Here is a 27,200-nt window from a genome sequence, read left to right as displayed (position 1 = left end):
AATGTTTGATGATTAGTAAGTAGGTAAACACGTTGCTCTAAGTAGTTTTTCTATTCCATTTGTGACGGTGGGTGCAATTGTAACCTATGCCATCTACCTGAAATATGCACTTTTTTCTAACAAAACCTATCCCATACCATAAATATGTTATCAGACTGTCATCTGATGAGTTTTTTTGTTGGTTAGGGGCTATAAATATCTTAGTTTAGCCGAATTGGTGATGGCTACTGGTGTTGGTGGACAAATAAAAGATGGTGGATTATGCTAATGTGTTTTTAGGTAATAGATGTACATCTTTACATATTGTGTCTTCCCTGTAAAACATTTTAAAAATCGGACATGTTGACTGGATTCACAAGATCTGTGTCTTTCATTAGCTGTATTGGACTTTAATGTGTGAAAGTTAAATATTTAAAAAAAATATTTTTTTTGAATTTCGCGGCACTGGTTTTTCAGTGGGGGGGGGGGGGGGGGGGGGGTGTGCCGCTAGCGCCACGCTGATCCTAGACAGGTTAAGAAATATTTGTGATGAAAATACCTAACCACGTCTATAATCTATTTGCATACACTTAAAACAGACATACATACACCACCAGACACAACACTATGGGTTTCTTTACGGTACCCAAACCAAAAACAGATTTCATGCGTTGCTCAGTTGTGTAAAGAGCAGAAGATGCTGCTGAGGGGAGGACAGCTCATAATAATAATGGCTGAAATGGAGTGAATGGAATGGTATTGAACACATGGAAAACATGTTTGATGTATTTGATACCATTACATTGATTCAGTTCCAGTCGTTACCCAATTAAGGAAGTGGTAGTCTACCACCGGTCGCCTGTGGTATAGAGTCATTTCATAGTGGAATGATCTGCCACCAGAGGTTACTCAGACAAAAAGCAAGTTTAGCTTTAAAAACAGATAAAACACATATTGTATCACAGCGCCTCTTTCTAAATACACTATATATCCAAAAGTATGTGGACACCTGTCACATCTACTCCCACTCCTCTCCTCTGGCGTTTGACATAGCCGGTTTACTAACCACCGGTCCTGGGAACCATCAGTACGCGCACCAGGCTTTCATCATTATACACACCTGCGCTTCAGCATTAAGCACACCTGGACTCCATTACCTCCCTTATTACCTCCCCTTTATCTGGCATTCCCTTAGGGGGGCTAGGGTCAGTTGGTTATACCTGGAGTACTTCTCCTGTCTTATCCAGTGTCCTGTGTGAATTTAAGTATGCTCTCTCTAATTCTCTCGTTCTCTCTTTCTCTCTGAGAACCTGAGCCCTAGGACCATACGTCAGGACTACCGGGCATGCTGACACCTTGCTGTCCCCAGTCCGCCTGGCCTTGCTGCTATTCCAGTTTCAACTGTTCTGCCTGCGGTTACGAAACCCCTACCTGTTCCAGACCTGCTGTTTTCAACTCTTAATGATCGGCTATGAAAAGCCAACTGAGATTTATTCCTGATTATTATTTGACCATGCTTGTCATTTATGAACATTTTGAAAATCTTGGCTCTCTCTAATTTTCTCCTTCTCTCTTTCTTTCTCTCGGAGGACCTGAGCCCTAGGACCATACGTCGGGACTACCGGTCGTGGTGACTCCTTGCTGTCCCCAGTCCGCCTGGCCTTGCTGCTATTCCAGTTTCAGCTGTTCTGCCTGCGGTTATGGAACCGCCACCTGTCCCAGACCTGTTGTTTTTCAACTCTTAATGATCAGCTATGAAAAGCCAACTGAAAATTATTCATGATTATTATTTGACCATGCTTGTCACTTATGAACATTTTTGAACATCTTGGCATAGTTCTGTTATAATCTCCACCCGGCACAGCCAGAAGAGGACTGGCCACCCCTCATAGCCTGGTTCCTCTCTAGGTTTCTTCCTAGGTTTTGGCCTTTCTAGGGAGTTTTTCCTAGCCACCGTGCTTCTACACCTGCATTACTAGCTGTTTGGGGTTTTAGGCTGGGTTTCTGTACAGCACTTCGAGATATTAGCTGATGTACGAAGGGCTATATAAAATAAAATTGATTGATTGATTGAGGTTCCTTCCCCAGGCAGTATTGTTTATGTCAACACACTACTCCTACGTTGTATCGCACCATGTTATTTATCGCATTGAACTTACCACTTGCTTCTCGACTCCCAGCGTCTACGTCAAATTAGTGGATTCGGCTATTTAAGCCACACCCATTGCTGACAGGTGTATAAAATTGAGCACACAGCCATGCAATCTCCATAGACAAACATTGTCAGTAGAATGGGCCATACTGAAGAGCTGAGTGACTTTCAACATGGCACCGTCATAGGACGCAACCTTCCAACAAGTCAGTTCGTCAAATTTCTGCAATGTTAAGAGCTGCCCTGGTCAGCTGTAAGTGCTGTTATTGCGAAGTGGAAACGTCTAGGAGCAACAATGGCTCAGCTGCGAAGTGGTAGACCACAGAGACTCACAGAATGGGACCGCCGAGTGCTGAAGCAAGAAAGAAAATAGTCTGTCCTCGGTTGCAACACTCACTACCAAGTTCCAAACTGCCTCTGGAAGAAATGTCAGCACAAGAACAGCTTCATGAAATGCGTTTCCATGGCCGTGCAGCCACACACATGTCTAAGATCACCATGCGCAATGCCAAGCGTCTGCTGGAGTGGTGTAAAGTTCGCAGCCATTGGACTCTGGGGCAGTGAAAACACTTTCTCTGTAGTGATGAATCACGCTTCACCATCTGGCAGTCCGACAGACGAATATGGGTTTGTTGGATGCCAGGACAACGCTACCTGTCCCAACACATAGTGCCAACTGTAAAGTTTGGAGGCGGAATAATGGTCTGGGGCTGTTTTTCATGGTTCGGGCTAGTCCCCTTAGTTACAGTGAAAGGAAATCTTCACCCTACAGCATACAATGACATTCTAGACAATACTAGGTTTCAGCATGACAATGCCTCATGCACAAAGCGAGGTCTGTACAGAAATGGTTTGTCGAGCTCGGTGTTGAAGAACTTGACTGGCCTGCACAGAGCCCTGACCTAAACCCCACTGAACACCTTTGGGATAAATTGGAACGCTGACTGCGAGCCAGGCCTAATCGCCCAACATCAGTTTGTGGCTGAATGGAAGCAAGTCCCCGCAGCAATGTTCCATCATCCAATGGAAAGCCTTCCCAGAAGCGTGAAGGCTGTTATTGCAGCAAAGAGGAACCAACTCCATATTAATGCCCATGATTTTGGAATGAGATGTTTGACAAGCGGGTGTCCACATGCTGTATGTAATAATATAAATATATGAATAGTGTGTAAATACTATTTTTGTTGTCTCTTGGTGTCTTTCCTATATATAACTCTTATTTTAGTTCCAGTCTATTACTATTCCGTACTTTGTCACGTATTTGTACATTTTATGTGGACCCCAGGAAGAGTGTTTAATGGGGATCTAAAAAACTAAACCTATACTTTTAAACATCAGTTCTGAAGATCAGTAATGGATCCTCAATAAAGGATTTGAAGAGTACTCGTTCCAATTTCAGGGACTCGAAAGAGTCCTGTATTGTTATTTTTCATCACTACCTCACCGAATTAATTTGTTAATGTCAACGTTGTGAACGATAGAGCAAGCCAAATAATTTCATGTTTTAAAAGTTATCCTAGATCAGGATTCATTGTTTGAATGTAAGATGCCCATGGTGGCAATTAATTAGTGTCAATTTAAAGGGACAGAGATACTGTGACGAGATCCTGAGGCCGGCTGTCGTGCAATTCATCCACCGCAATCACCTCATGTTTCAGCATGATAATGCACAGCCCCATGTCACAAGGATCTGTACACAGTTCCTGGAAGCTGAAAATGTCCCAGTTCTTCCATGGCCTGCATACTCACCAGACATGATACCTATTGAGCATGTTTGGGATGCTCTGGATCGACGTGTACAACAGCGTGTTCGAGTTCCCGACAATATCCAGCAACTTCGCAAAGCCATTGAAGAGGACTGGAACAACATTCCACAGGCCACAATTAACAGCCTGGAAACTATGCAAATCTATGCAAAGGAGATGTGTCGCGCTGCATGAGGCAAACGGTGGTTATACCAGATAATGGCTGGTTTTCTGATCCCCATCCCTACCTTTTTTTTGGTATCCGTGACCTAAAGATGTAGCAGCGCCTCTTCAACCTCAGGAGGCTGAAGAAATTCGGCTTGTCACCAAAAGCACTCACAAACTTCTACAGATGCACAATCGAGAGCATCCTGTCGGGCTGTATCACCGCCTGGTACGGCAACTGCTCCGCACACAACCGTAAGGCTCTCCAGAGGGTAGTGAGGTCGGCAGAACGCATCACCCGGGGCAAACTACCTGCCCTCCAGGACACCTACACCACCCGATGTCACAGGAAGGCCATAAAGATCATCAAGGACAACAACCACCCAAGCCACTGCCTGTTCACCCCGCTATCATCCAGAAGGCGAGGTCAGTACAGGTGCATCCAAGCAGGGACTGAGAGACTGAAAAACAGCTTCTATCTCAAGGCCATCAGACTGTTAAACAGCCACCACTAACATTTAGCGGCCGCTGCCAACATACTGACTCAACTCCAGCCACTTTAAAAATGGGAATTGATGGAAATTATGTAAAAATGTACCACCAGCCACTTTAAACAATGCCACCTAATATAATGTTTACATACCCTACATTACACATCTCTTATGTATATGTATATACTGTACTCTATATCATCTACTGCATCTTGCCATCTTATGTAATACATGGACCACTAGCCACTTTAAACTATGCCACTTTATGTTTACATACCCTACAGTACTCATCTCATAGGTATATACCGTACTCTATACCATGTACTGCACCTTGCCTATGCCGTTCTGTACCATCACTCATTCATATATCTTTATGTACATATTCTTTATCCCTTTACACTTGCGTGTATAAGGTAGTAGTTGCGGAATTGTTAGGTTAGATTACTTGTTGTTATTACTGCATTGTCGGAACTAGAAGCACAAGCATTTCGCTACACTCGCATTAACATCTGCTAACCATGTGTATGTGACTAATAAAATTTGATTTGATTTGATATCTATATTCCCAAGCATCTGAAATCCATAGATTAGGGCCTAATGAATGTATTTAAATGGACTGATTTCCTTATGAACTGTAACTCAGTCAAATCTTTATTGTTGCATATTGCGTTTATAGTTTTTGTTCAGTATAGTAGCCGTTTCTCAGGCTCCCTTTCCGGAATCGATTCATGATTCTCTATTATCCATGGTCACCATGGTAGGTACAGAAATTACCATTGAAAGTTAATAGGGCAGACATTCCAATGAGACACCAATGCCACAAAGGGTCACCAAAAGCGGCCATTGATTTTGGGTAAGATGAATGCACATGTCCCCGACGGTCAGCACTTGTTGGCATATTTTAGCTCTAAAATTGCCACCGTTATCCAAGTAACATTGGAGTGATCAAAGGAAACATAACTGATTTAATGAGCCATTCACAGTTTCACTGTACCGGCCGTGTGTACTTTACTAAGACTTGCATGGCTTAATCTTTGGGACAAGAATACGGCAGGATCAACCAGGTAGAGCACTGGGAACAGTCTCCAAAAGAGGCATGGCTGATGAGGGCCCTCCCAGGGTGGATCACGTTTGCTAATCAGGTAGAAGGAATGAAACTGGTAGGACAGACGGAGAGGGACCAAGGGGGTAGATGGTCCAATGCAGGGAATGAGAACCAGGAGTGGGAGCACCACAGCCAGTCCCCAGTATCTGCCTGCACTATCACTAGGGCCAGGTAAAAGAACCAGTACCTCACCACGTGGAAGAGTCAGGCCCAGGGGTTGCCGGGGGAATGGTCATCTGCAGGGAGTGAGAACAAGGCGTGGGAGAATTTAAAGTATTGCACTCAGTCACTTAAAAATATCAAAATTGCAACAGGATACAAATAGTTCTAATGCAAATGTGATATTTGATGAAAAATACTTCTAAAAAGTTAATTATAGAAGTTTATTAATGGGTTATGTCTCCCGGAGTGACAGCTATTTCACACCATTGAAAACCTCAGGCTGTATGGCCCATTTTGGGCCAGTAAGCCTTCCATATGATTTCACCACAACATCTTTTCATTGCTTTATTATTTTCATATATACATTCAAAAGGCATCTCACCAAAGGACTAAGAAACGCACCCCTTTTATGGTAATGTCAGAAAAATGCAATATTTTGATAAATATTTCAGATAAAGAGTACAATCTTTTCAGGCCATGTGCTCCAGCCATGTATTCTGTACTTCCTCAGTCCTCGTTGTTTAATCCCAGAATTGTGTAACACCAAGTGGACATTGCTTTCAGGGACAACATTTTATCAATAAGAACTATTTGGATATATCATGAATAGAATTGGGAACTATTGTTTCTGGAAATAAACTTCTGTGTTGTGACTAAAAGATTAGGTGAAGGGAATTGTATTCATTTTTTCATTAATACATTTTTTTTCTCCCAAAGTTCCCCAACCTTACCTGGGGCAGTCACCATTGAACATTTTGGTTCAACATGGTAAGAAAACAAGTTATACATTGCATGTATTTAGTCATGATCCAAGTTTAAAAAACAAAGCTTTTAGTATTATATCACAATTTCAGACAATTTATTTTTTAATATATTTGTGTTTCCCATCATGGATTTTTTTTAAAATTGATGTCACGTCAACTACCCATGAGCTGCTGGTCTGAAGATTGTTTGAAGTCACCGTAGACAATCAAGACTTTCAAGCAATGTTCCATAACTTGCATGAATTTTAAAATTGCCAGCTGTGGAGTTTATTCTTTACCGTGTACCAAACATCATGATATAAGACTTTGTTTGAGTTTAATCCAAATTATTTGCTAAAAAACATTTTTGTATAATTTTAAAATCATCTTGGGGAGTTGCTTGAATCTGGAAACACTGTATCGTCAGCGTATAAGTGAACGTGTATTCTGACAAATTAGATTAATTTATGAAAACAGAATAGAAGGGGGGGGGGGGGGGGGCAATACTGAGCCTTTGGGGATACAACTCTATTGAGTCCAAGAATATGTGGTTTGTGTCCCATGAAAATACACTGTTTTCTATTGCTAAGATATGCATGTAAACAGTTTAGTGATCTGTTAGTGAAAGCAATGTTTAAACTTTTTCATAGTAAGATACTGGTCAACTAAAGCAAATGCTTTTGGTAAATCAATACAGATGGCACCAGTTAGTATGCCTTTGTCAGATGAAGAACGTATATCATTAGTAAGCTTCACTAATGCTGTAGTGGTAGAAGGGTTGGGTCTACAGCCAGATTGAAAGGGTAAAATGAAATGTCCATTTCTCAAAGAAGTTTGCTATTGAACAGACAACTGATCTAGGTCTATAGTTATTTGGGTCTAAGGAGTGTCCACCTTTACTCTGGAACATTTGCATACTAAAGGTATTTCACCAGTCATTAAAGACATGTTGACTAGATCTGCTAAAGCAGGGGTATTCAACTCTTATCCTACAAGGTCCGGAGCCTGCTGGTTTTCTACCTGATACTTAATTGCACCCACCTGATTGTCCAAGGTCTAAATCAGTCCCTGATTAGAGAGGAACAATGAAAAAAAGCAGTGGAACTGGCTTCAAGGTCCAGAGTTGAGTTTGAGGGTGCTAGAGAATACATTATAACATTAACAGACCACTTCACACATTGCAGATTCTAGTCCATCTAGGCCAGCTCCTTTGTTTGTATTTATTTTGTTGAGGAGAGGCAGTGTGTCAGTTGGTTTCATCTTTCTAAAGTTAAATGTCTGATTTGGGGTGTTGATCTCCTAGTTCCATGTACCGTATGGGTGAAATGTGTATTTGATATTACAGATGAAGTAACAAATGAGACATGCTGACTCAAAATATCAGCTATATCTGCTTGTTCTTGAATTACGGTCATTTAGGATTGTTTGCTGAATAGGTTAATTATTTGACTTATTTTAAAGGTCATTTGTGTATTTCCAGAACTGCTGTGGATTTTTAAAATTCTTTGTAAGACTTTCCATATAGGAGGTTTTTCCGTTTCCAGTTTTAGTTTGATTGGCATTTCTCAATTTTCTATAGGATTCCCAATCAGCTGGATCTTTGGTTCTAGCCCAGGCTCTTTCTCTGAACAGATGTATTAAGTAAGAGCAAACCCAGGGCAGGTGACGGCTCTTAACTTTCACTGTTCTCCAAGATGCATGTTTATCACATACCTTTGTGAATTCAGTGAGAAAATTTTGGGCTGTTGAGATTAGTAGGAAACTTTGCCAGTTTATGGAGATCAAGTCATCAATGACAGATTATATATTCACATATTTACGTTCTTACCTAAATCACCACCCAAACTGATTAATCTAATCTTAACCTGTCTAGGATCAGCGTGCCGCTAGCGGCACTCCCCCCCCCCCCCCACTGAAAAACCAGTGCCGCGAAATTCAAAAAAAATATTTTTTTAAAATATTTAACTTTCACACATTAAAGTCCAATACAGCTAATGAAAGACACAGATCTTATGAATCCAGTCAACATTTCCGATTTTTAAAATGTTTTACAGGGAAGACACAATATGTAAAGATGTACATCTATTACCTAAAAACACATTAGCATATTCCACCATCTTTTATTTGTCCACCAACACCAGTAGCCATCACCAATTCGGCTAAACTAAGATATTTATAGCCTCTAACCAACAAAAAAACTCATTAGATGACAGTCTGATAACATATTTATGGTATGGGATAGGTTTTGTTAGAAAAAAGTGCATATTTCAGGTAGATGGCATAGTTTACAATTGCACCCACCATCACAAATGGACTAGAATAATTACAATGAGCAACGTGTTTACCTAACTACTAATCATCAAACATTTCGTAAAAATACACAGCATACACGAATCGAAAGACACAGATCCTGTGAATACAGACAATATTTCAGATTTTCTAAGTGTCTTACAGCGAAAACACAATAAATCGTTATATTAGCTTAGCACATAGCAATTAGCAGCCCAGCATTGATTCTAGCCAAAGTGAGCGATAAAAGTCAACATCGCCAAAAGATATTAATTTTTTCACTAACCTTCTCAGAATTCTTCCGATGACACTCCTGTAACATCACATTACAACATGCATATACAGTTTGATCGAAAATGTTTATATTTAGCCACCAAAATCATGGTTAGACAATGTGAAATGTAGACAAGCTGGTAAAGAAAACGTCCTTGCGCCACTTAGACAGTGATCTACTCTTATACATAAATACTCATAAACGTGACTAAAAAATATAGGGTGGACAGGGATTGATAGACAATTTAATTCTTAATACAATTGCGTTATTACATTTTTTAATTTATCCTTACTTTTCAATACAGTTTGCGCCAAGCGAAGCTACGTCAAAAAACATGGCGTCCTAAGCCACTAAAATGTTTCGACAGAAACACGATTTATCATAATAAAAATGTCCTACCTTGAGCTGTTCTTCCATCAGTATCTTGGGCAAAGGATCCTTTCTTGGGAGAAATCGTCTTTTGGTGGAAAGCTGTCCTCTTGCCATGTGGAAATGTCAACTACGTTCGGGATGAACTGAAAAGCGTTCCCAACTTTTCACATCGTTGCAAAAATAAATGTCCCAAAATCGCACTAAACGGATATAAATTGCTATAAAACGCTTTAAATTAACTACTTTGTGATGTTTGTAACTCCTATAACGAGTGAAAAGATGACCGGAGAAATATAACAGGCTAAACTAACGCTTGGAACAGGAGAGGGTCGGTGTCTTCCACGCGCGTTACGCAGCAAGAAAAGACTTGCTAGCTAAAGGTTTTTTTCATTTGTAGGGCCTGTGAACGAGCAATCGAGCCCGTTGGAATCGTCATCACGTAAAGGCATCCAGGGGAAGACGTAAGAAGTGTCCGTATAGTCATAGCAACGACAGTGCCCGTTTAAATGACTTCAGAAAAGTGGCCAACGTTTCTCAAATCTGACTCCATGTCAGGGAAATTGCTGTAGAATGGGCTCTGTTCCACTTAGAGACAAAATTTCAACTCCTATAGAAACTATAGACTGTTTTCTATCCAATAATAATAATAATATGCATATTGTACGATCAAGGATTTTGTGGGAAGCCGTTTAAAAAATTAGCCACATTAGCATAAATAGTCTAAACAGCGCCCCCATCCCCAACAGGTTAATTTTCCAAACACGGTAGATGATGGAATGATCACTGGAAGAACACCTGAATTTATAATCCTCTCAGGACGTGTCACCAAGGGCCAATACAGCAAAGTTCCATTATGAGTTTGTGGGTTGACTCTCGTTGGTTCTTTAACTAATTGAGTAAAATAAATATTTTCTATAGTTTTTCTATCCTTAGAAGAGGATTTATCTAGCCAATTATTATTCAAGTCACCTAAAAAAATCCATTCATTTGACCAATGCATTGAATTAACAGTGGTGATAATATTGTTTAAAGAGTTCTACTGGGGCATTGGGTGTCGTGTAAATGTTGCCAATCATCAATGACGTGTTCTCATGTAGTTATTTAACAAATAAATCTTCAAAGTCTAAAGGGACAATCTCAGGGGAAATCTTCATAGTCAATAATTTATCAAGGAAATAGGTGGCCACTCCCCGACCTTAACTACACCTTTCAATTCTATATGATATGTAACCATGTATTTTTTAACTCGGTGTCTGAAAGTTTGCTATTCAAACATGTCTCTGAAATTGTTAAATGTGAGACTTATGAGTTTCTACCCATGCTCTGAGCATGTCTAGTTACATGTACAGTTGAAGTCGGAAATTTACATACACTTATGTTGGAGTCATTAAAACTCGTTTTTCAACCACTCCAACAAATTTCTTGTTAACAAACTATACATTTGGTAAGTTGGTTAGGACATCTACTTCATCTAATTTTTCCAACAATTGTTTACAGACAGATTATTTCACTTATAATTCACTGTATCACAATTCCAGTGGGTCAGAAGTTTACATACACTAAGTTGACTGTGCCTTTAAACAGCTTGGAAAATTCCAGAAAATGATGTCATGGCTTTAGAAGCTTCTGATAGGCTAATTGACATAATTTGAGTCAATTGGAGGTTTACCTGTGGATGTATTTCAAGGCCTACCTTCATACTCAGTGCCTCTTTGCTTGACATCATGGGAAAATCAAAAGAAATCAACCAAGACCTCAGAATATTTTTTTTTACCTCCACAAGTCTAGTTCATCTTTGGGAGCAATTTCCAAATGCCTGAAAGTACCACGTTCATTTGTACAAATAATAGTACGCAAGTATAAACACCATGGGACCACGCAGCCGTCATACCGCTCAGGAAAGAGATGAACGTACTTTGGTGCGAAAAGTGCAAATCAATCCCAGAACAACAGCAAAGAACTATGTGAAGATGCAGGAGGAAACAGGTACAAAAGTGTCTATATCCACAGTAAAACGAGTCCTATATCGACATAACCAGAAAGGCCGCTCAGCAAGGAAGACGCCACTGCTCCAAAACTGCCATAAAAAAGCCAGAATACAGTTTGCAACTGCACATGGGGACAAAGATCGTACTTTTTGGAGAAATGTCCTCTGGTCTGATGAAACAAAAATAGAACTGTTTTGTCATAATGACCATCATTATTTTGGGAGGAAAAAGGGGGACACTTGCAAGCCGAAGAACACCATCCCAACCGTGAAGCATGGGGTGGCAGCATCATGTTGTGGGGGTGCTTTGCTGCAGGAGGGACTGGTGCACTTCACAAAATAGATGGCATCATGAGGCAGGAAAATTATGTGGATATATTGAAGCAACATCTCAGTCAGGAAGTTAAAGCTTGGTCGCAAATGGGTCTTCCATACTTCCAAAGTTGTGGCAAAATGGTTTAAGGACAACAAAGTCAAGGTATTGGAGTGGCCATCACAAAGCCCTGACCTCAATCCCATAGAACATTTTTGGGCAGAACTGAAAAAGCGTGTGCGAGCAAGGAGGCCTACAAACCTGACTCAGTTACACCAGCTCTGCCAGGAGGCATGGGCCAAAATTCACCCAACTTATTGTGGGAAGCTTGTGGAAGGCTACCCGAAACATTTGACCCAAGTTAAACAATTTAAAGGCAATGCTACCAAATACTAATTGGGTGTATGTAAACTTCTGACCCACTGGGAATGTAATGAAAGAAATAAAAGCTGAAATAAATCATTCTCTACTATTATTCTGACATTTCACATTCTTAAAATAAAGTGGTGATCCTAACTAACCTAAGACAGGGAATTTTTTACGAGGATTAAATTTCAGGAATAGTGAAAAACTGAGTTTAAATGTATTTGGCAAAGGTGTATGTAAACTTCTGACTTCAACTGTATCATTTGTATGTCTTCAGAAGTGGAGGCTCCTCATAGGAGGAAGGGGAGGACCATCCTCCTCAGTGAATTTCATAAAAATAAAAGATAAAACTATATACTAAATATATTTGTCACCAAATAATTGATTAAAACACATTGTTTTGCAATGAAGGTCTACAGTAGCCTCAACAGCACTCTGTAGGGTAGCCCGAGGACAGCTAGCTTCAGCTACCTTCCATAGACTTACACAGTAATTATGACAACTTCTGGAGGACGTCCTCCAACCTATCAGAGCTGTCTGTCCATGTGTCATTGTCTGTCATCTAAAAATGTTCTCTCGAACTGTGTGCACCTCCGTTGTAAACTTTCCTTCGTAGGCTAGGTTGTAGCAACTGCATGACGGGTATAGGGAAAATTTGATCATGAATCATGAAATAGCCTAAACCTATCGACGTTACATTGAATTGGGTGAAGGGAATATGAATGTCAGTCATCCAACTGACATGCTCAAGAGAAATGAGACCATGCTCATGAAAAAAAACAAAAAACTCCCTCATCATAAACGGCACTGACCGCCACTGGTCTTCAGTATCTGTTATTCTATCTGGAATAGACATGAGGAAGTAACAATAAAATGAATCAAATAAAACAAATGCATCACTCGACTGCAGATGATGTTCAAGAGATCTTATCTGATATGTTCAGATGCTGCAGGTTTTGCAGGCCTGCGGGTTATCTCAGGATAGCTCTCTGGCTGAGCTCCTGGGATTCGCTCAGTTGACCGTTCTGGAGCTTATAGATACATATCAATGGGGTTGTTCAAAGTATCTAAAATACTGAATGCAAACTATAGCCTCTCATTAGCTACTGAAAACCTTGAGAAATGTCTGATATTACAGTAGTTGGTGTGAGATCATTAGAACAAGCTACGTGGCCCTGAAGGAATAAGGTTTCACATTTTGACAGTAGAGGATTTTTCTTTTTCTGCAGGTGGTATAGGGGTTCTTATTCCTATTCCGAAATGAACGGAACATTTTCTGAACATCTGAAATAGGAGTGTGATTGAAGGTGACGTGCTGCTGTGCTCACTATATGGTAGATGGCATCAGTGCCTGGTTCATATATTTCGGTCAAGGTGTTTGAGACAGACTCGATGCAACCTGTGCTGAACGGAATACACGTTGTCTCATTTGCATTCAAATAAGTAAAGGATTTCTTGCACAGTGATGGGTTTGAACAGTCTGACTTGAACTCTAGGGGGCAACATCCAATGATTCTCAGATACAGGATACCTTTATGACGTCAACCTCCTTGAAATGGGCCAACAACGGAGCCCTATAACCAATGGTCTTTTAGCCTATATTTACTGTATTAATAGACTGATTCATAATTAGATTATTATCTCGGGTCAAAATGTCAGGTCAAGTCCACAGCCCAAGTGGAGAGTGTTATCCCTCAAAAGCATGAAGTAATACTTGAAGCACACAATTCTACAGTAATCCAGACAGTTCGATGATCGATATCTCCCTAAAATCATATTCATTATAACTCAATCAACACACAGGATTAGCCTATACTTTTGTGTCTTGACTAATGAACTGAATGATTAAGCTATCCTTCAATAAGTATTTTGAAATCCACAATTGACTGTTTATGGAGCCAATTGTCTACAGATGTCGATGTCTTCTCACGACTCCCCTTTATTCTGCAATATCTTGTCAAAGTCTTTGCAATCACGAATCTTGAAAAAGCATAAGTGAAATTGAGGGTTGAAGTCAGTAAATAGCCTAGTATAAGCAACAGCTCACAGTGAGCCAGGGAGCAATAAATAGGCATATTTGTGCAATAACGAGCCATTGAATTTTACATCACAAAGAAATGGTAAATTGAACACAAAATCAATATTTTGCAGTAGCCATCTCAGTCTCCGGACTTGAACCCCATTGAAAACGGGGTGGCAGGTAGCCAAGTGTTTGGAGCATTGGGCCAGTAACCGAAAGTTTGCTGGATCGAATCCCTGAGCTGACAAGGTAAAAATATTTCCCTCTGCCCCTGAACAAGGCAGTTAGTCCACTGTTCCTCGGTAGGCCGTCATTGTAAATTAGAATTTGTTCTTGCCTAGTTAAATAAAGGTTCAGTAAAAAAAATAAAAAGTAACCTGTGGTTTGAATTGAAGAGGGCAGTCCATAAACGCAGATGAAGGACATCAAGGATCTGGAAAGATAATTTATGAATGGTTTAAGATCTCATAACATTTTTAGTAAAAGGCTCAGTGCTGTTATCCGTGCAAAGTGAGGTTTTGAAAACAGAGGTGCTAATAATTTTGACCCCTATTTATTTATTTTTATTTTTTATTACTTGTTAAACAAAATCTCGTTATTTTTTATCTATTGTATTAGTATAAAATAATATAATTTTCCCCAAAAATATTAGCATACAATATGTATTTGTATTATTTATTTTATAATTTTTTTTTTGCTTATCTTTATCAAGGGTGCCAATAAAATCTCACTTTTGACATAGCTAAAAGGTGATCAAAGCGCGGGAAGCTTTCATAGTGCGCACGACAGGCTGCTCTTTTTTAGGAAGCAGCCGCACTTTCGGCATCAGAAGTGAGTGTCAGCACTGGAGAAAGAATACCTCGCACACTGTCACGTCTTTCTTCTGCCCCAGCACAGCGGAATATAAGACTCCAACGCAGAGATAGAGGTTCAAACGTCGTGTCGGAGCGGCAGGTAGGCTATAGGGAACCGGGGGACATCGGAATGCTCTGCCACTCTCCTCGCTCTTCTCTATCTGTTCTCAACTCCGCTTGCCATCAGTTACTGATTGAAGTCAAACAATCAAGCCGGGATTGCTGTCTACTGCCTTTCAGTAGGTCTACTCCCTCACTGCAATACCAATGCGAGGATACTGTCAGTGTATACAGTCAGCGAGTAAACGGACGGGAGGCGCGCATGTAAAACAGTCACTGACAAAATGGACAAAGGGAACTACATCATTGCTTCGCTTCTTTTTCAACTGCTGGACTTAATATGTGGACAGTTCTTTCCAGGTAAGTGTATTCTTGTTTCTCGGAAGTGCTTAGAAGCCTATAGGCTACTTTCATCCCAGTAGAGCCTGTGCTTTGGAGATGGCGATACGCAGGGACCGTGGGCAGGTGCATGCGTAGGAGTTAATGCTGCGTCTCCAACTTTTAATTTTCGAATATTGTAGGCTACATACTTGAACCCACACGCACGCACGTACGCTCGCAACACACACACACACGGTATCAAAATGCACGCCGTTCGAGCACTTGTTACTCAAAGCGCAATTTGGGGTGCTTTGGTCAAGCTTTTTTTCACAAGTATTCTGGGCTATAGAACATGGCATTGACAAAGTCGAGAATATTGACCTGTATCTGTAATGCAGAATCGTTATGACACATATAGGCTACGCTATTCACCACATACCCATTACACAAAGCAGCGGTAATTTCGGAGTAGTTTATAACGTGATAATAAGTAAACTACGCATAACGTTGAATAGGCTATACGTGGACCAACTCGAATAAACTCTGCTTTTATTTTTTTAAACAACATTTCACTATACACTAGGCTAATTCCTATAACACAACCTATGTACGGATATAATCTACCTCCCATATTCATACTCGCGATTCGGAATTAGGTTTTGATTGGAAATAAGTGATAATAATAATAAATAAGCTACATTGTGGCAAAAGTTTTCGTGGAAAATATATTTGTGCTGTAACCTATATTTAAACAGTTTAACATGACGGTAGTTAGAGGAAATGTTCAAATAACTTGATACCACGGAACAGACTGCTGTCTCAGTCACGTTAGCTTTTTCTTGCTCTCAAACTGTAGTCTTGTTGAATATCTGATAGTAGGCCTAATGAACAAAACTATTAAATAAATGTAGGCCTTCTTCAAATTCACTGTTAATAAACAGAAAAACGAATCTAAATAAGAAAAGGAATAATCATGACATTTGTGACCGTGGTTGAAATCCGTAGACTGAAAGGCCGAATTTGTAATTATTTATTTTATTTGTTTCACAATTTTTATCATACTTTTTCAGTGCGATTGAATTTCTTATCTCGTGTATGAGCAAGTCTACAAAAAGTATTCATCAGAGACGGATGAGAAAGCGAGACACCCCACTGGCTGTTATTTTCTTGTTTTTTTCCCTGGTTAAATGAAAGTCAATGAATTAAGTAGACCAGAACCTGCTGCTATTGCCTTGGGTGTCTATGGGACACGCACACAGTTAAGTTGACCGGAACTGACCATTTAAAAAAATATCAATGACCAGAGTGAATTATCTTCATTTATCCACCAACTTCGGTGTTCATGAGCTCAAGACGGTCTGCCTGCTGAGTTGTTCACCCGTAAGGTGGCGCTCTGGGCACATCATTATATTACGCTCACCCACACCAGAGGATCATGCGCGCAAGATAACTTTACTAAACAGTCAAGGACAAAGATGGTTTTAAATCCGAGACCCTTGGAATACCCATTCTTCTTAAAAATAAATTAAGGCAGTTTATTACTTACGTTTGTTGTTATTTATCGTAGAAATTGATGATCACACTTTATGGATTGGTGTCCATTTTTATTTATTTCCGATGCATATCTCTATATGGATTTGGTGGTCGACTGATTTATTTTTTTAAATAAACTTAATTCTTGGACAAACGCATGGAAACCTCTCTTTTGTTGTTGGTAATGTGCATTAGTCACACAACTTTAATATATAATGTGCAGTAGGCCCTGCTGTAAATCAGGATATTCTGTGTAGATATTTATTTTATTTTTATGAATTGATATATCATGCCAGTCAGTGATCTGCATTTCAGCACCACTCTCCCAAATAAGCAGAAGAACAGACAACCAACATTATTCATTTCAATGGGAAATAGTAGTGATGAATGCAGCCCATGGTGGTTTTTTCACTGGCCATTGCCCCTTTGCCAAGGAAAGAAATCTAGTGGAAAAATGTAGCTTCTCTGCATACATTACCAAGGGCTCCCCACTCCTTTGCATACATCATCCTGCAGCACCTGCAATGTAACAGGAGATAGCAGTCACTCTGTATGCTGGAGAGGACACTCGCTAGCCAAGTGCTGCCAGACTAATGGTAATTCCAGGCTGATGCAGTGTCAGTGTTCAAGGCCCCTCTCGCCAGCCCTTCCATTTTAGGGAGCAGGTTCGTGTTTTTCGTCATAAATCTTGTTCTGGGCAGCAGCTCTGCAAAGTGGTCACTAGCTGGCACAGCCACAAAGTCATAATATCTGAAGATTTTTAAACTAACCCTAACCTTAACCCTAACATTAGGCATACTGCTAACCCGAATGCCTAACGCTGACCTTAAATTAAGACGAAAACGCCAATTTTTGTTTTAATTTAAAAATATATATATATATAGCCAATTTTGACTTTGCAGCTGGCCTATCTAAGGGAAAATCACTGTTCTGCCTCCAGGACAAAACTCATGACAATAAATGTCAACCTGCTGTTAGGGAAGGACACACACATTGGCGGCTTAGAGATAGTGTGCGTGTGTGTGTGTGTGTGTGTGTATGTGTGTTTACCGTGAACTTCAGTTTGCTCCAGAGTATTTATAAACAATTTCTGTTAGGTTTTGTTGATTTTCCACTATGGCTGAAGCTAAAAAGTGAGGGGTGTTACTTAGGATTTTATTTACACTGAACACAAATATAAACGCAACAATTTCAAAGATGTTACTGAGTTACAGTTCATATAAGGAAATCATTCAATTGAAATAAATTGATTAGACCTAATCTAAGGATTTCACATGACTGGGAACACAGATATGCATATCTTGGTCACAGATACTGTACCTCAAAAAAAACGTATGGGTGTGGATCAGAAAACCAGTCAGTATCTGGTGTGACCACCATTTGCATCATGCCGCATCTCCTTTGCATAGAGTTGATCAGGCTGTTGATTGTGGCCTGTGGAATGTTGTCCCATTCGTCTTCAATGGTTTTGCGAAATTGCTGTATATTGGCGGGAACTGGAACGCGCTGTGTACATGTCGATCCAGAGCATCTCAAACATGCTCAATGGGTGAAAAAGCCGTATGTGGAGGTCCTGGGCTGGCGTGCTTAAAACGAAGCCTGCAGCTGTGAGGCCGGTTAGACATACTGCCAAATTCTCTAAAACAACGTATGGTAGAGAAATGAACATTCAATTCTCTGGCAACAGCTCTGCTGGACATTCCTGCAGTCAGCATGCCAATTGTACACTTCCTCAAAACTTGAGACATCCGTAGCATTGAGTTGTGTGACAAAACCGCACATTTTAGAGTGGCCGTTTACTGTCCCCAGCACAAGGTGCACCTGTGTAACGCTCATGCTGTTTAATCAGCTTCTTGATATGCCACACCTGTCAGGTGGCTGGATTATCTTGGCAAAGGAGAAATGCTCATTAACAAGGATGTAAACACATTTGTGCACCCAAGTTGAGAGAAATAAGCTTTTTGTGCGTATGGAACATTTCTTGGATCTTTTATTTCAGCCCACGAAACATCGGACTAACACTTTATATGTTGCGTTTATTTCTTTGTTCAGTATAGTTATTTTTAATTGAGTACTACTCTGTCACTATACTTCCATAATTGTGCTTTATTCCACAGGTAGGCAAAACATACACTTTAACTTTAAATTAGCTGTTGTGATTTAAGTAACATTTATTTTGAATAACAATTTCAAAGAGGTCTGAATATTGTAATAGAAGATGGTTAAAGAAACTGGATGTCATCCAAACAAGAAATTGTGACAAGCAATTCAACTGTGATTGCCCCAGCAAATGTAACCGGGAGTCACTCAAGCACTGATAGGGGAAACGACTACACCTCCAGAACTTCAGAGAGGGGAAAAATGTACTTCAAGTGGTCGAGAAATGAAACACCTGAGAGCACAAATGAGCTGGGAGGCTGTCAGAGAATTAATGAATTTCACACGCATGCCTATCCTTTGGGCCTTTTCGAAAAAAGTTTGAAAACAGTAAAAGAAGGAGAAAAATATATCTGGATCCCAATCAGTCCATGAGAACCTGTCAGAAGCCTAATTGTTTCTTTCAACTCTCCGTTATCGTCTGGCCCCTTGTGTTGCCGTGGCAGCAGCGGGGCAGCAGAGTGGCAGGAGCACTTTTTTGACAAGCTGTCTGTCACTCACCGGTACTGTACTGTCTGTTTAGTATGCTCGCCCACCCGGTCACGTTCTCTCTTTTTTTTCCAGAGAAGAGAGCTGCATTTGCTGTGTGAGTGGATGGAGCTGTATTTGCCAGCGGTCTGCTTATCTGCATGACTGTGTCACCCTAATCCACAGCACTTATTCTATTTGCCTGACTAAATGACAGCTTAATACAGGGGCAGGCCTGTGCCACAGGATGCTAAAGTGCAAGCCACTGGAAGAATGTCTCTCTCTCTCTCTCTCGCTCTCTCTCTTTTTCAATGACATACCTAAAAGCTAGATATCATGCCTGAAAACCTTGTTGTGAAGCAGAGGAGGAATGCCTGGTTTTATTGCTGACCGAGGCTCATATTCTTTGAGGTGAAAACCAGGGCCCGTATTTAGAAAGGGTTTTAGAGTAAGAGTGCTGAACTATCTAGGATCAGTTTTGTCCTTTAAATCATAATGAATATTGAGGGGGGGAACTGATCTTAGATCAGTACTCTGACTTTTTGTGATACGGGACCTGACATTCTGTAGTTGCTCAAAGTTTAACCCGATATTTCAAGGCACGAAGCACATAATGACTCAGTAGAAAGAGGATGAGAGAGAGAAAGAGAGTGAGGGAGAGTGAGGGAGAGGGGAAGATAGAGGGAGATGGCTATGAGAGAAATGGAGAAAAAGAGAGAGTCGGTGCAGGGGTTTCCTGATATACAGGGGTTTCCGAGGGTTTAAAAGGTGATACCATTTAATTATGTTTTTCTCATTGTGCAGCGCTGGATTTACAGGTATTGCCCAATTAGTGAGAGATTCATGAAAGTACGGGGGGAAATTGATCCGTTGTACTGTCACCTGGGAATTGACAGAGCAGGTTAAGACATAAACCGTAATTTGAGCAAACACCTCTCGCCTTTGTTTGTGGTGTGAGAAAGGGACAAACAAATTATCAAAGCCTGACTGTCGAGGAAGTGACACACAATAGGACTATTATCTAGGGGAAAAAAACACAAACATTGTTTTCCTCAATTTTCATGTGTTCTATTCCTACGCCATACAGTATATGGACATTTTCGAATCAATTGATGGCGATTAGTATAGTTCTCACGTTAAAGAAACTGTTGGACTTGTGTTTGGATGTTATCGAGACTACACAGAAATACCAAATCATCCCTAAAAAAAGAACTCTAGTGTTGTAGCTAGCAATTAATCAGTGACATCCATCTCATGCTATCATCTTACACTATATGGTGTCTTGCCGGAATTCTATTCAGAGAGGAAAACTAAAGCTGAGGATTTTGAGACCATACACAGGAGGCCAATCTCCCCACACCTTGGGTGTTTTCCAAATGGCACCCTATTCCTTACATAGTGTACTACTTTTAACCAGAGTGTCTATTGGCTCTCGTCAAAATTAGTGCAACTATATAGGAAATAGTGTGCTATTTGGGAAGCAGCTCTTCATTACACAGGAGCAGAAACTCTACTACTGAAATCAGTGGTGAGCAAAATGGAGATGGCGAGGGAGGGGGGAGAGAGCAGGAGAGTGTGGAGGAAAGATAGGGAGAGGCAAGAGTAAGAGGGGAAGGTTCGGGTTAGATAGGGGGGAGAGAGCGTATGAGAGAGAATGGAGAATGAATGGGATGGATAGACGGAAAGAGGGAGCTCCTCTGTGTAGACTCAAGAGACTGTGCCAGTATAAGGAAGGTCCCCTCGAGGCTGTGCTTTTACGGTTTGCTCAACAATCCTCCAGCTCTCAAACAGGCGTCTTTCTACGCGATGTTTGCGAAGTGAGCCCTCAATTCTCCCAGGACTCACAGTACAGTAATCCAGCATCTGCCTCCTCTCTCCACTCTGCTCTCCCATCGTCTTTGACTGTTACCTTTCTTTCTCCATTGTCTCTCTTTCTCCTTGTTTTTCTCCTTCTCCTTCGCTTTCTCTGTCCCACCCACTCTCACACCAACAAGCCCGCACCAACTAGCCAGATATCTTCATCGATAATGGCATGCACCGTCATTTCTCCATCTCTATTTCTCCTCCTCCTCAAAGTGTTAGATGGATGGAGAAGTACATGCACATTCCCTTCCCCCACTGTCATTGTCAGGATCCATTAAACATTTTACCGTTAATTGGACAGAGGAAGAGAGGGTTAACGTAAATTCAGACTTGATTAATAGATAATTACTTCTGTCGTCAACGGAAATAATTACCGTCAAATTGCTGCTCAGATTGGAAGTCTCGAACAAAAAGCTGCTGCACTGCCAGCCGTCTCTGCCTCTCCGTCAAACATTTATTTCAGATTTAGAGGGTAGCCATGGAAAAGTGCTCCTCATATTAGATTTTATAGGTACAGTGCACCAAAAAGTTGGTGACCACTGTATTAGTCTATAGTGCATTCGGAAAGTATTCAGACCCCTTGACCTTTTCCATATTTTCTTACATTACGGAATTGTTCTAAAACGGATTAAATAAGAAATGTTCTTCATCAATCTACACACAATACGCCATAATGACAAAGCGAAAACAGATTTTTAGAAATGTTTATTTAATGTATAAAAAAAACAAAAAAAAACATTTACATAAGTATTCAGACCCTTTGCTAAGAGACTCGAAATTGAGTTCAGGTGCTTCCTGTTTCTGTTGATAATCATTGAGATGTTTGTACAACTTGATTGGAGTCCACCTGTGGTAAATTCAATTGATTGGACATGATTTAGAAAGGAACACACCTGTCTATATAAGGTCCCACAGTTGACAGTGCATGCCAGAGCAAAAACCAAGCCATGAGGTCGAAGGAATCGTTCGTAGAGCTCCAAGACAGGATTGTGTCGAGGCACAGATCTGGGGAAGGGTACTAAAAACATTCTCTAGCATTGAAGGTCCCCAAGAATACAGTGGCCTCCATCATTCTTAAATGGAAGAAGTTTGGAACCACCAAAAACTCTCCCTATAGCTTGCCGCCCGGCCAAACTGACCACTCGGTGGAGAAGGGCCTTGGTCAGGGAGGTGACCAAGGACCCAATGGTCACTCTGAAAGAGGTCCAGACTTTCTCTGTGGAGATGGGAGAACCATCCAGAAGAACAACCATCTATGCAGCTCTCCACCAATCAGGCCTTTATGGTAGAGTGGCCAGACGGAAGTAACTCCTCAGTAAAAGACACATGCCAGCCCGCTTGGAGTTTTCCAAAAAGCACCTAAAGGACTCAGACCATGAGAAACAAGATTCTCTGATCTGATGAAACAAAGATTGAACTCTTTGGCCTGAATGCAGAGCGTCACGTCTGGAGGAAACCTGACACCATTACTATGGTGAGGCATGGTGGTGGCAGCATCATGCTGTGGTGATGTTTTTCAGCGGCAGGGACTGGGAGACTAGTTAGGATCGAGGGAAAGATGAACGGAGCAAAGTACAGAGAGATCCTTGATGAAAACCTGCTCCACTGCGCTCAGGACCTCAGACTGGGGCAATGGTTCAACTTCCATCAGGGCAACGACCCTAAGCACACAGCCAAGACAACGCAGGGGTGACATTGGGACAAGTCTCTGAATGTCCTTGAGTGGCCCAGCCAGAGCCTTGACTTGAACCCATCATACCCAAGAAGACTTGAGGCTGTAATCGCTGCCAAAGGTGCTTCAACAAAGTAAAGAGTCTGAATACTTATGTAAATGTGATATTTCCGTTTTTTATTTGTAAAAACTGTGCTAAAATTGATTAAAACATGTTTTTGCTTTGTCGTTATGGGGTATTGTGTGTAGATTGATGAGGGGGAAAAAACTATTTAATCCATTTTAGAATATGGCTGTAACGTAACAAAATGTGGAAAAAGTCAAGGGGTCTGAATACTTTCCGAATGCACTGTATATAGACTATGGCCTATTATTATGTGTTTTAACATATTGTTAGGCTATAATTTCAGTCTCTTTTGATGGTGTTTTAATTTGCAATTTGCACCTAATCTACTTTGATTGGGCTCCGTGCCAGCGATTTAAACTAGAAAAGCAATCTAATAAATACATTTCATATGCTGTTTACAGCAACTGAATTGGAAATACCCCCCAAAAACTTGAACGGTGTAGATTGCCAATTCTGACGACCTCGCTATCAAATGCAAAGGTGCCATCAATATAGAGGTCATTACACTTGATATGGCCATTCCTCTGCCACAGCCTGAAAGTTGAATCCAGTTTAGCTGGAAGGAGGAGGTGATTATGACATATAGGACATTGAATAAAAATGTCTCATATGCACCTTCGCCGGGTTCTCCATCAGTGATTGGGCTACTCTGGCCCAGGCCATGTTTGAACATTTCAAGGAGTGGTGCCAGTTTGGCAGAAAACTTATTGTAAAATTCGATTGGGTAGCCATCTGGGCCAGGGGATTTCCCTTGCAATTATTAATTTCAATGGGATTAACTGTTTGAATACGTGAGGTAGCGTACATTTTGGGAATCAGCTGTGAGGCAGATTTGCACTTGAGCTGTTGAGCTAGAAGTCGACTAGTCTTTTCTCCATGCTTGCAAACAAAACCACTTGCGTGGAGTAAATGCTGCTTAGTCTTATCCGTGGAAAAATAAACAAAACAGCTGATTAATGGTATTCTGGAATTTGAGCAACAATACACTAAAGGCCTTTCTTTGTAACGTTCTGGTGATGGAAAGGAGTATTGTTAGTCTAGTTCCAGAATGGCATTAATCAGCTGTAGTTGTTGTTTAATTTTTGTTGTTTTTTGAGAAAAGAGGAATAGGAAATTATTTTCCCAAACCATAGACATAGTCTCAATAAAGACATCAATTGCATTTCTAAAAACCTGTTTTGATTTGCCATTATGAGGTATTGTGTAGATTGATGAGGGGAAAAAAACAATTTAATACAGGCTGTAATGGGGAAAAAAATTGAAAAAGTGAAGGGGTCTGAATACATTCCCGAATGCACTGTATATTCGAATGAAACGAGCCTCTCCAGAAGTCGATGAAGTGACAATAGCAATCCAGCTCGGAGGACCGAATTGGCCATTATGTTCTAGAAATGGGTGTCACAGCGCTCATCGCCTTTGATCCCAGATGGTTCCCAGGGACGGGTCCACCTCCTGGCCTCAGTCACGTCCACGAGAGGACATTGTGTCATTCAAAGAAGCCCTTTTCTAACCTTTCCTGTTACCTCTTGTCAGGCCTTGAGAGACTTCATCGCTTAATTTATTGGCTTCCGAGGACTTGACAGTGGCGTGTCAGAAAGAAATGGTCTATTCTGGAAGCTCGTCTCATGCGGCTGCTCCTTTAGCTTAGCCAGGTGGAGCTTTTTAGCCACCAGTGATTTGTACGTTGTGAAGGAGAACGGTGTCCATAAATGCTTTGGCTTAGGTATGGTTCAGTATGACGTTAAAAGTGCACACTGTAGTTCACGCTGATCAGGGTGGTGTTTTTACTCATGGACTTTCTGGACCGCGTCAATCTCCCTTGAACATGTTATTAGGCCCTATAACTGACATACTGTATAACCACCGTCTTCAAATAAGGGATCTCAATAAGACAACCAGTCAACCTTGTCTATGCATCAGCTCTTTGGCTAACAAAAGGGGATTTGAAAAATACAGTCTAAACCCCCTTTCTGAGGATTAAAGAAAGACAGCGGCAGACAAATAGGAGGGGAAAGTGAAAGTATTAAATTGCATTAAAGTCAATGTTAGCCCGGCAGAATGAAAGCTGGCAGTAATGAACTGGCTGAGCTCCTTCAAGACCTGGGGCTTTGTCGGAGTGATGCGTCTGGAAGGGTAACAAAGACCCCTTGTGCATTCTCTCCCTCCAGAGAGACCATTAACCTTTCCCCAGCATTCACACGCACACTTCCCCCAGACACTTCCTCTACCGCCAATGGCCCGCTTTGTTTCTTCGCGGGAAGATTAAATGCCCCTAATTGGTTAGGCTAATGTCAATTTGTCGGAGTGTACTAATGCCTGCCACATTATTTAGTCCCTTGTGAAAAGGTCAGGCTTGGGCGCTCGTGTGCCCTGAGATATACTTCTACACTACACTACAGTAAGTCTGGACCCAGCCCTGTCACTGGGTAGAAGAAAAACACTTGAAGTGAGTGTCTTTGTGAGTTCTGCCAGGACGGTGATAAAGGTGACCAAAGCGTTGTTTTTGACTCTGAACCAGGTGCAGGCTTTGGCTGGAGTTTAAAAAAAATCTTGTTCCATGTCATAAAGCCGTGAACACACATGGGCGATAAGAGGCATAACTAATCATCGCCCTGCTCCAGGTTGGCGAGGTGTGATTTGCAGACAATTGCACAGTCTTGCACGAACTGGCACATTTTCTGGCTGGCGCTTGCATTGTTGTTTTCCTAACAAATAATAACTTAGGACATGTGTGCATTCCTATCAAATTAAGTGCCTTATTTTCTGTATATCGTGGGTTAGGGTTAGGGTAGCATACAGTAGGTATGTATGTATGTTTTTATGTATGTATGGAGCATAATGTATTTAAAGTTTTATTCACGTTTTCAAGTTCTGGTGACAAATCATTATTGCATTGATTGTAATGGACACCTATGATGCGTGTAAAATCATTTTTTGAAGGTTGTACTGATTATAATGAGCTAATGCTAAGCTATTTGCCAGCTACGTGTGGTGCCATGTATGTTGTACCTAACATGGGTTTGTTATGATTTTCTTTGAGCTAAGTTAGCATTAGCTAGCTAGCTAGCTAGTCATTCACCTCTCTCAAGACTATGTATTAATGCTACAATCTCAGGGTTTGACTCTGGTTAATTGAATGTTTTCATATGCTTTCTCGCAGGTGTAATGCCTTTAATTGTTTCAGTATGTGTTTAGATATATATATTGATTTCAAGATCTTGGTTGGCCACTGTTTTTGATATTTTTTTATTTCTTTTTATTTTGGTTGTGTTTGCAGGGTCGTTCCCTGCTGTCTTTATTGCAGTCGCGCTTTGGTCGTATCAGGTTTTACTCCCTGTAGTTATGAACGTAGATGTGCTGGGACAAGGCATGGATCACGCCCCTAACACAACACATGGGCTCAAAGTCTTACAGAAACCTTTTCTTTTACTCTTGCTGTTTGTTCGAGCTAATAGAGGATACAGGTGACCCGACTTTTGACAGTAACACTGTTTATGATTGAGTTCAAACTATTTAAAATTGGCGTTGAAAAATACTTATCTGTTAATAATTGGGAGCCCTCTTTTGTAGGTTAAGTTATGTGACAGATGGTTAACCGGGAGTTTGATCTTATTTGGGGAAGCCTGCAGTCCGCCTTAGAGGCGAGCATAGGACAGTTTTATTTTGCGCTGTTTTTATTTTTGATGTATTATTATGAGGATTTTGTGTAAGGGGGGGGGGGGGGGGGGGGATTTTGCCCAAATTTTTGGTACTGTAACGAGTATTACTGAAGGTGGCCTCCCTTCCTGTTCGAGTGGCGCTCGGCGGTCGTCGTCGCCGGTCTACTAGCTGCCACCGATCCCTTTTTCCTTTTCGTTTGGTTTTGTCTAATTGATTTCACCTGTTTATTGTTTGGTTGTTAGGGTGGTGTTATTTAAGTTCGTTTAGCCCATTTATGTTTGTGCGGGCTTGTTTCTCTGTTTGTATCTGAGGTTGCTATTTT

General features: G+C 40.9%; 1 protein-coding gene across 17 annotated transcripts in view; it reads left to right on the top strand.

Annotated features, from left to right (window-relative positions):
- Positions 1 to 14,937: 14,937 nt before the first annotated feature.
- The window catches only part of LOC129814814 (receptor-type tyrosine-protein phosphatase T), a 561,458-nt gene continuing 549,195 nt past the window's right edge, over positions 14,938 to 27,200 (top strand). For 13 of the 17 annotated variants that reach the window (XM_055867868.1, XM_055867867.1, XM_055867865.1 and 10 more), the window contains exon 1: positions 14,939 to 15,437. In XM_055867868.1, coding sequence (XP_055723843.1) covers positions 15,362 to 15,437 — 76 coding nt within the window. In that variant the 5' untranslated portion in view covers positions 14,939 to 15,361. Of the gene's footprint in view, positions 15,438 to 27,200 lie in introns of all 17 variants that reach the window. The other 4 variants (XM_055867869.1, XM_055867870.1, XM_055867864.1 and 1 more) reach the window with 2 other exon arrangements.

This window comes from Salvelinus fontinalis, chromosome 18 (assembly GCF_029448725.1).
Source record: "Salvelinus fontinalis isolate EN_2023a chromosome 18, ASM2944872v1, whole genome shotgun sequence".
Lineage (NCBI taxonomy): Eukaryota > Metazoa > Chordata > Actinopteri > Salmoniformes > Salmonidae > Salvelinus > Salvelinus fontinalis.
Note: the sequence above shows the minus strand (reverse complement) of the source record. Positions and strands in the feature narration are given on the sequence as shown.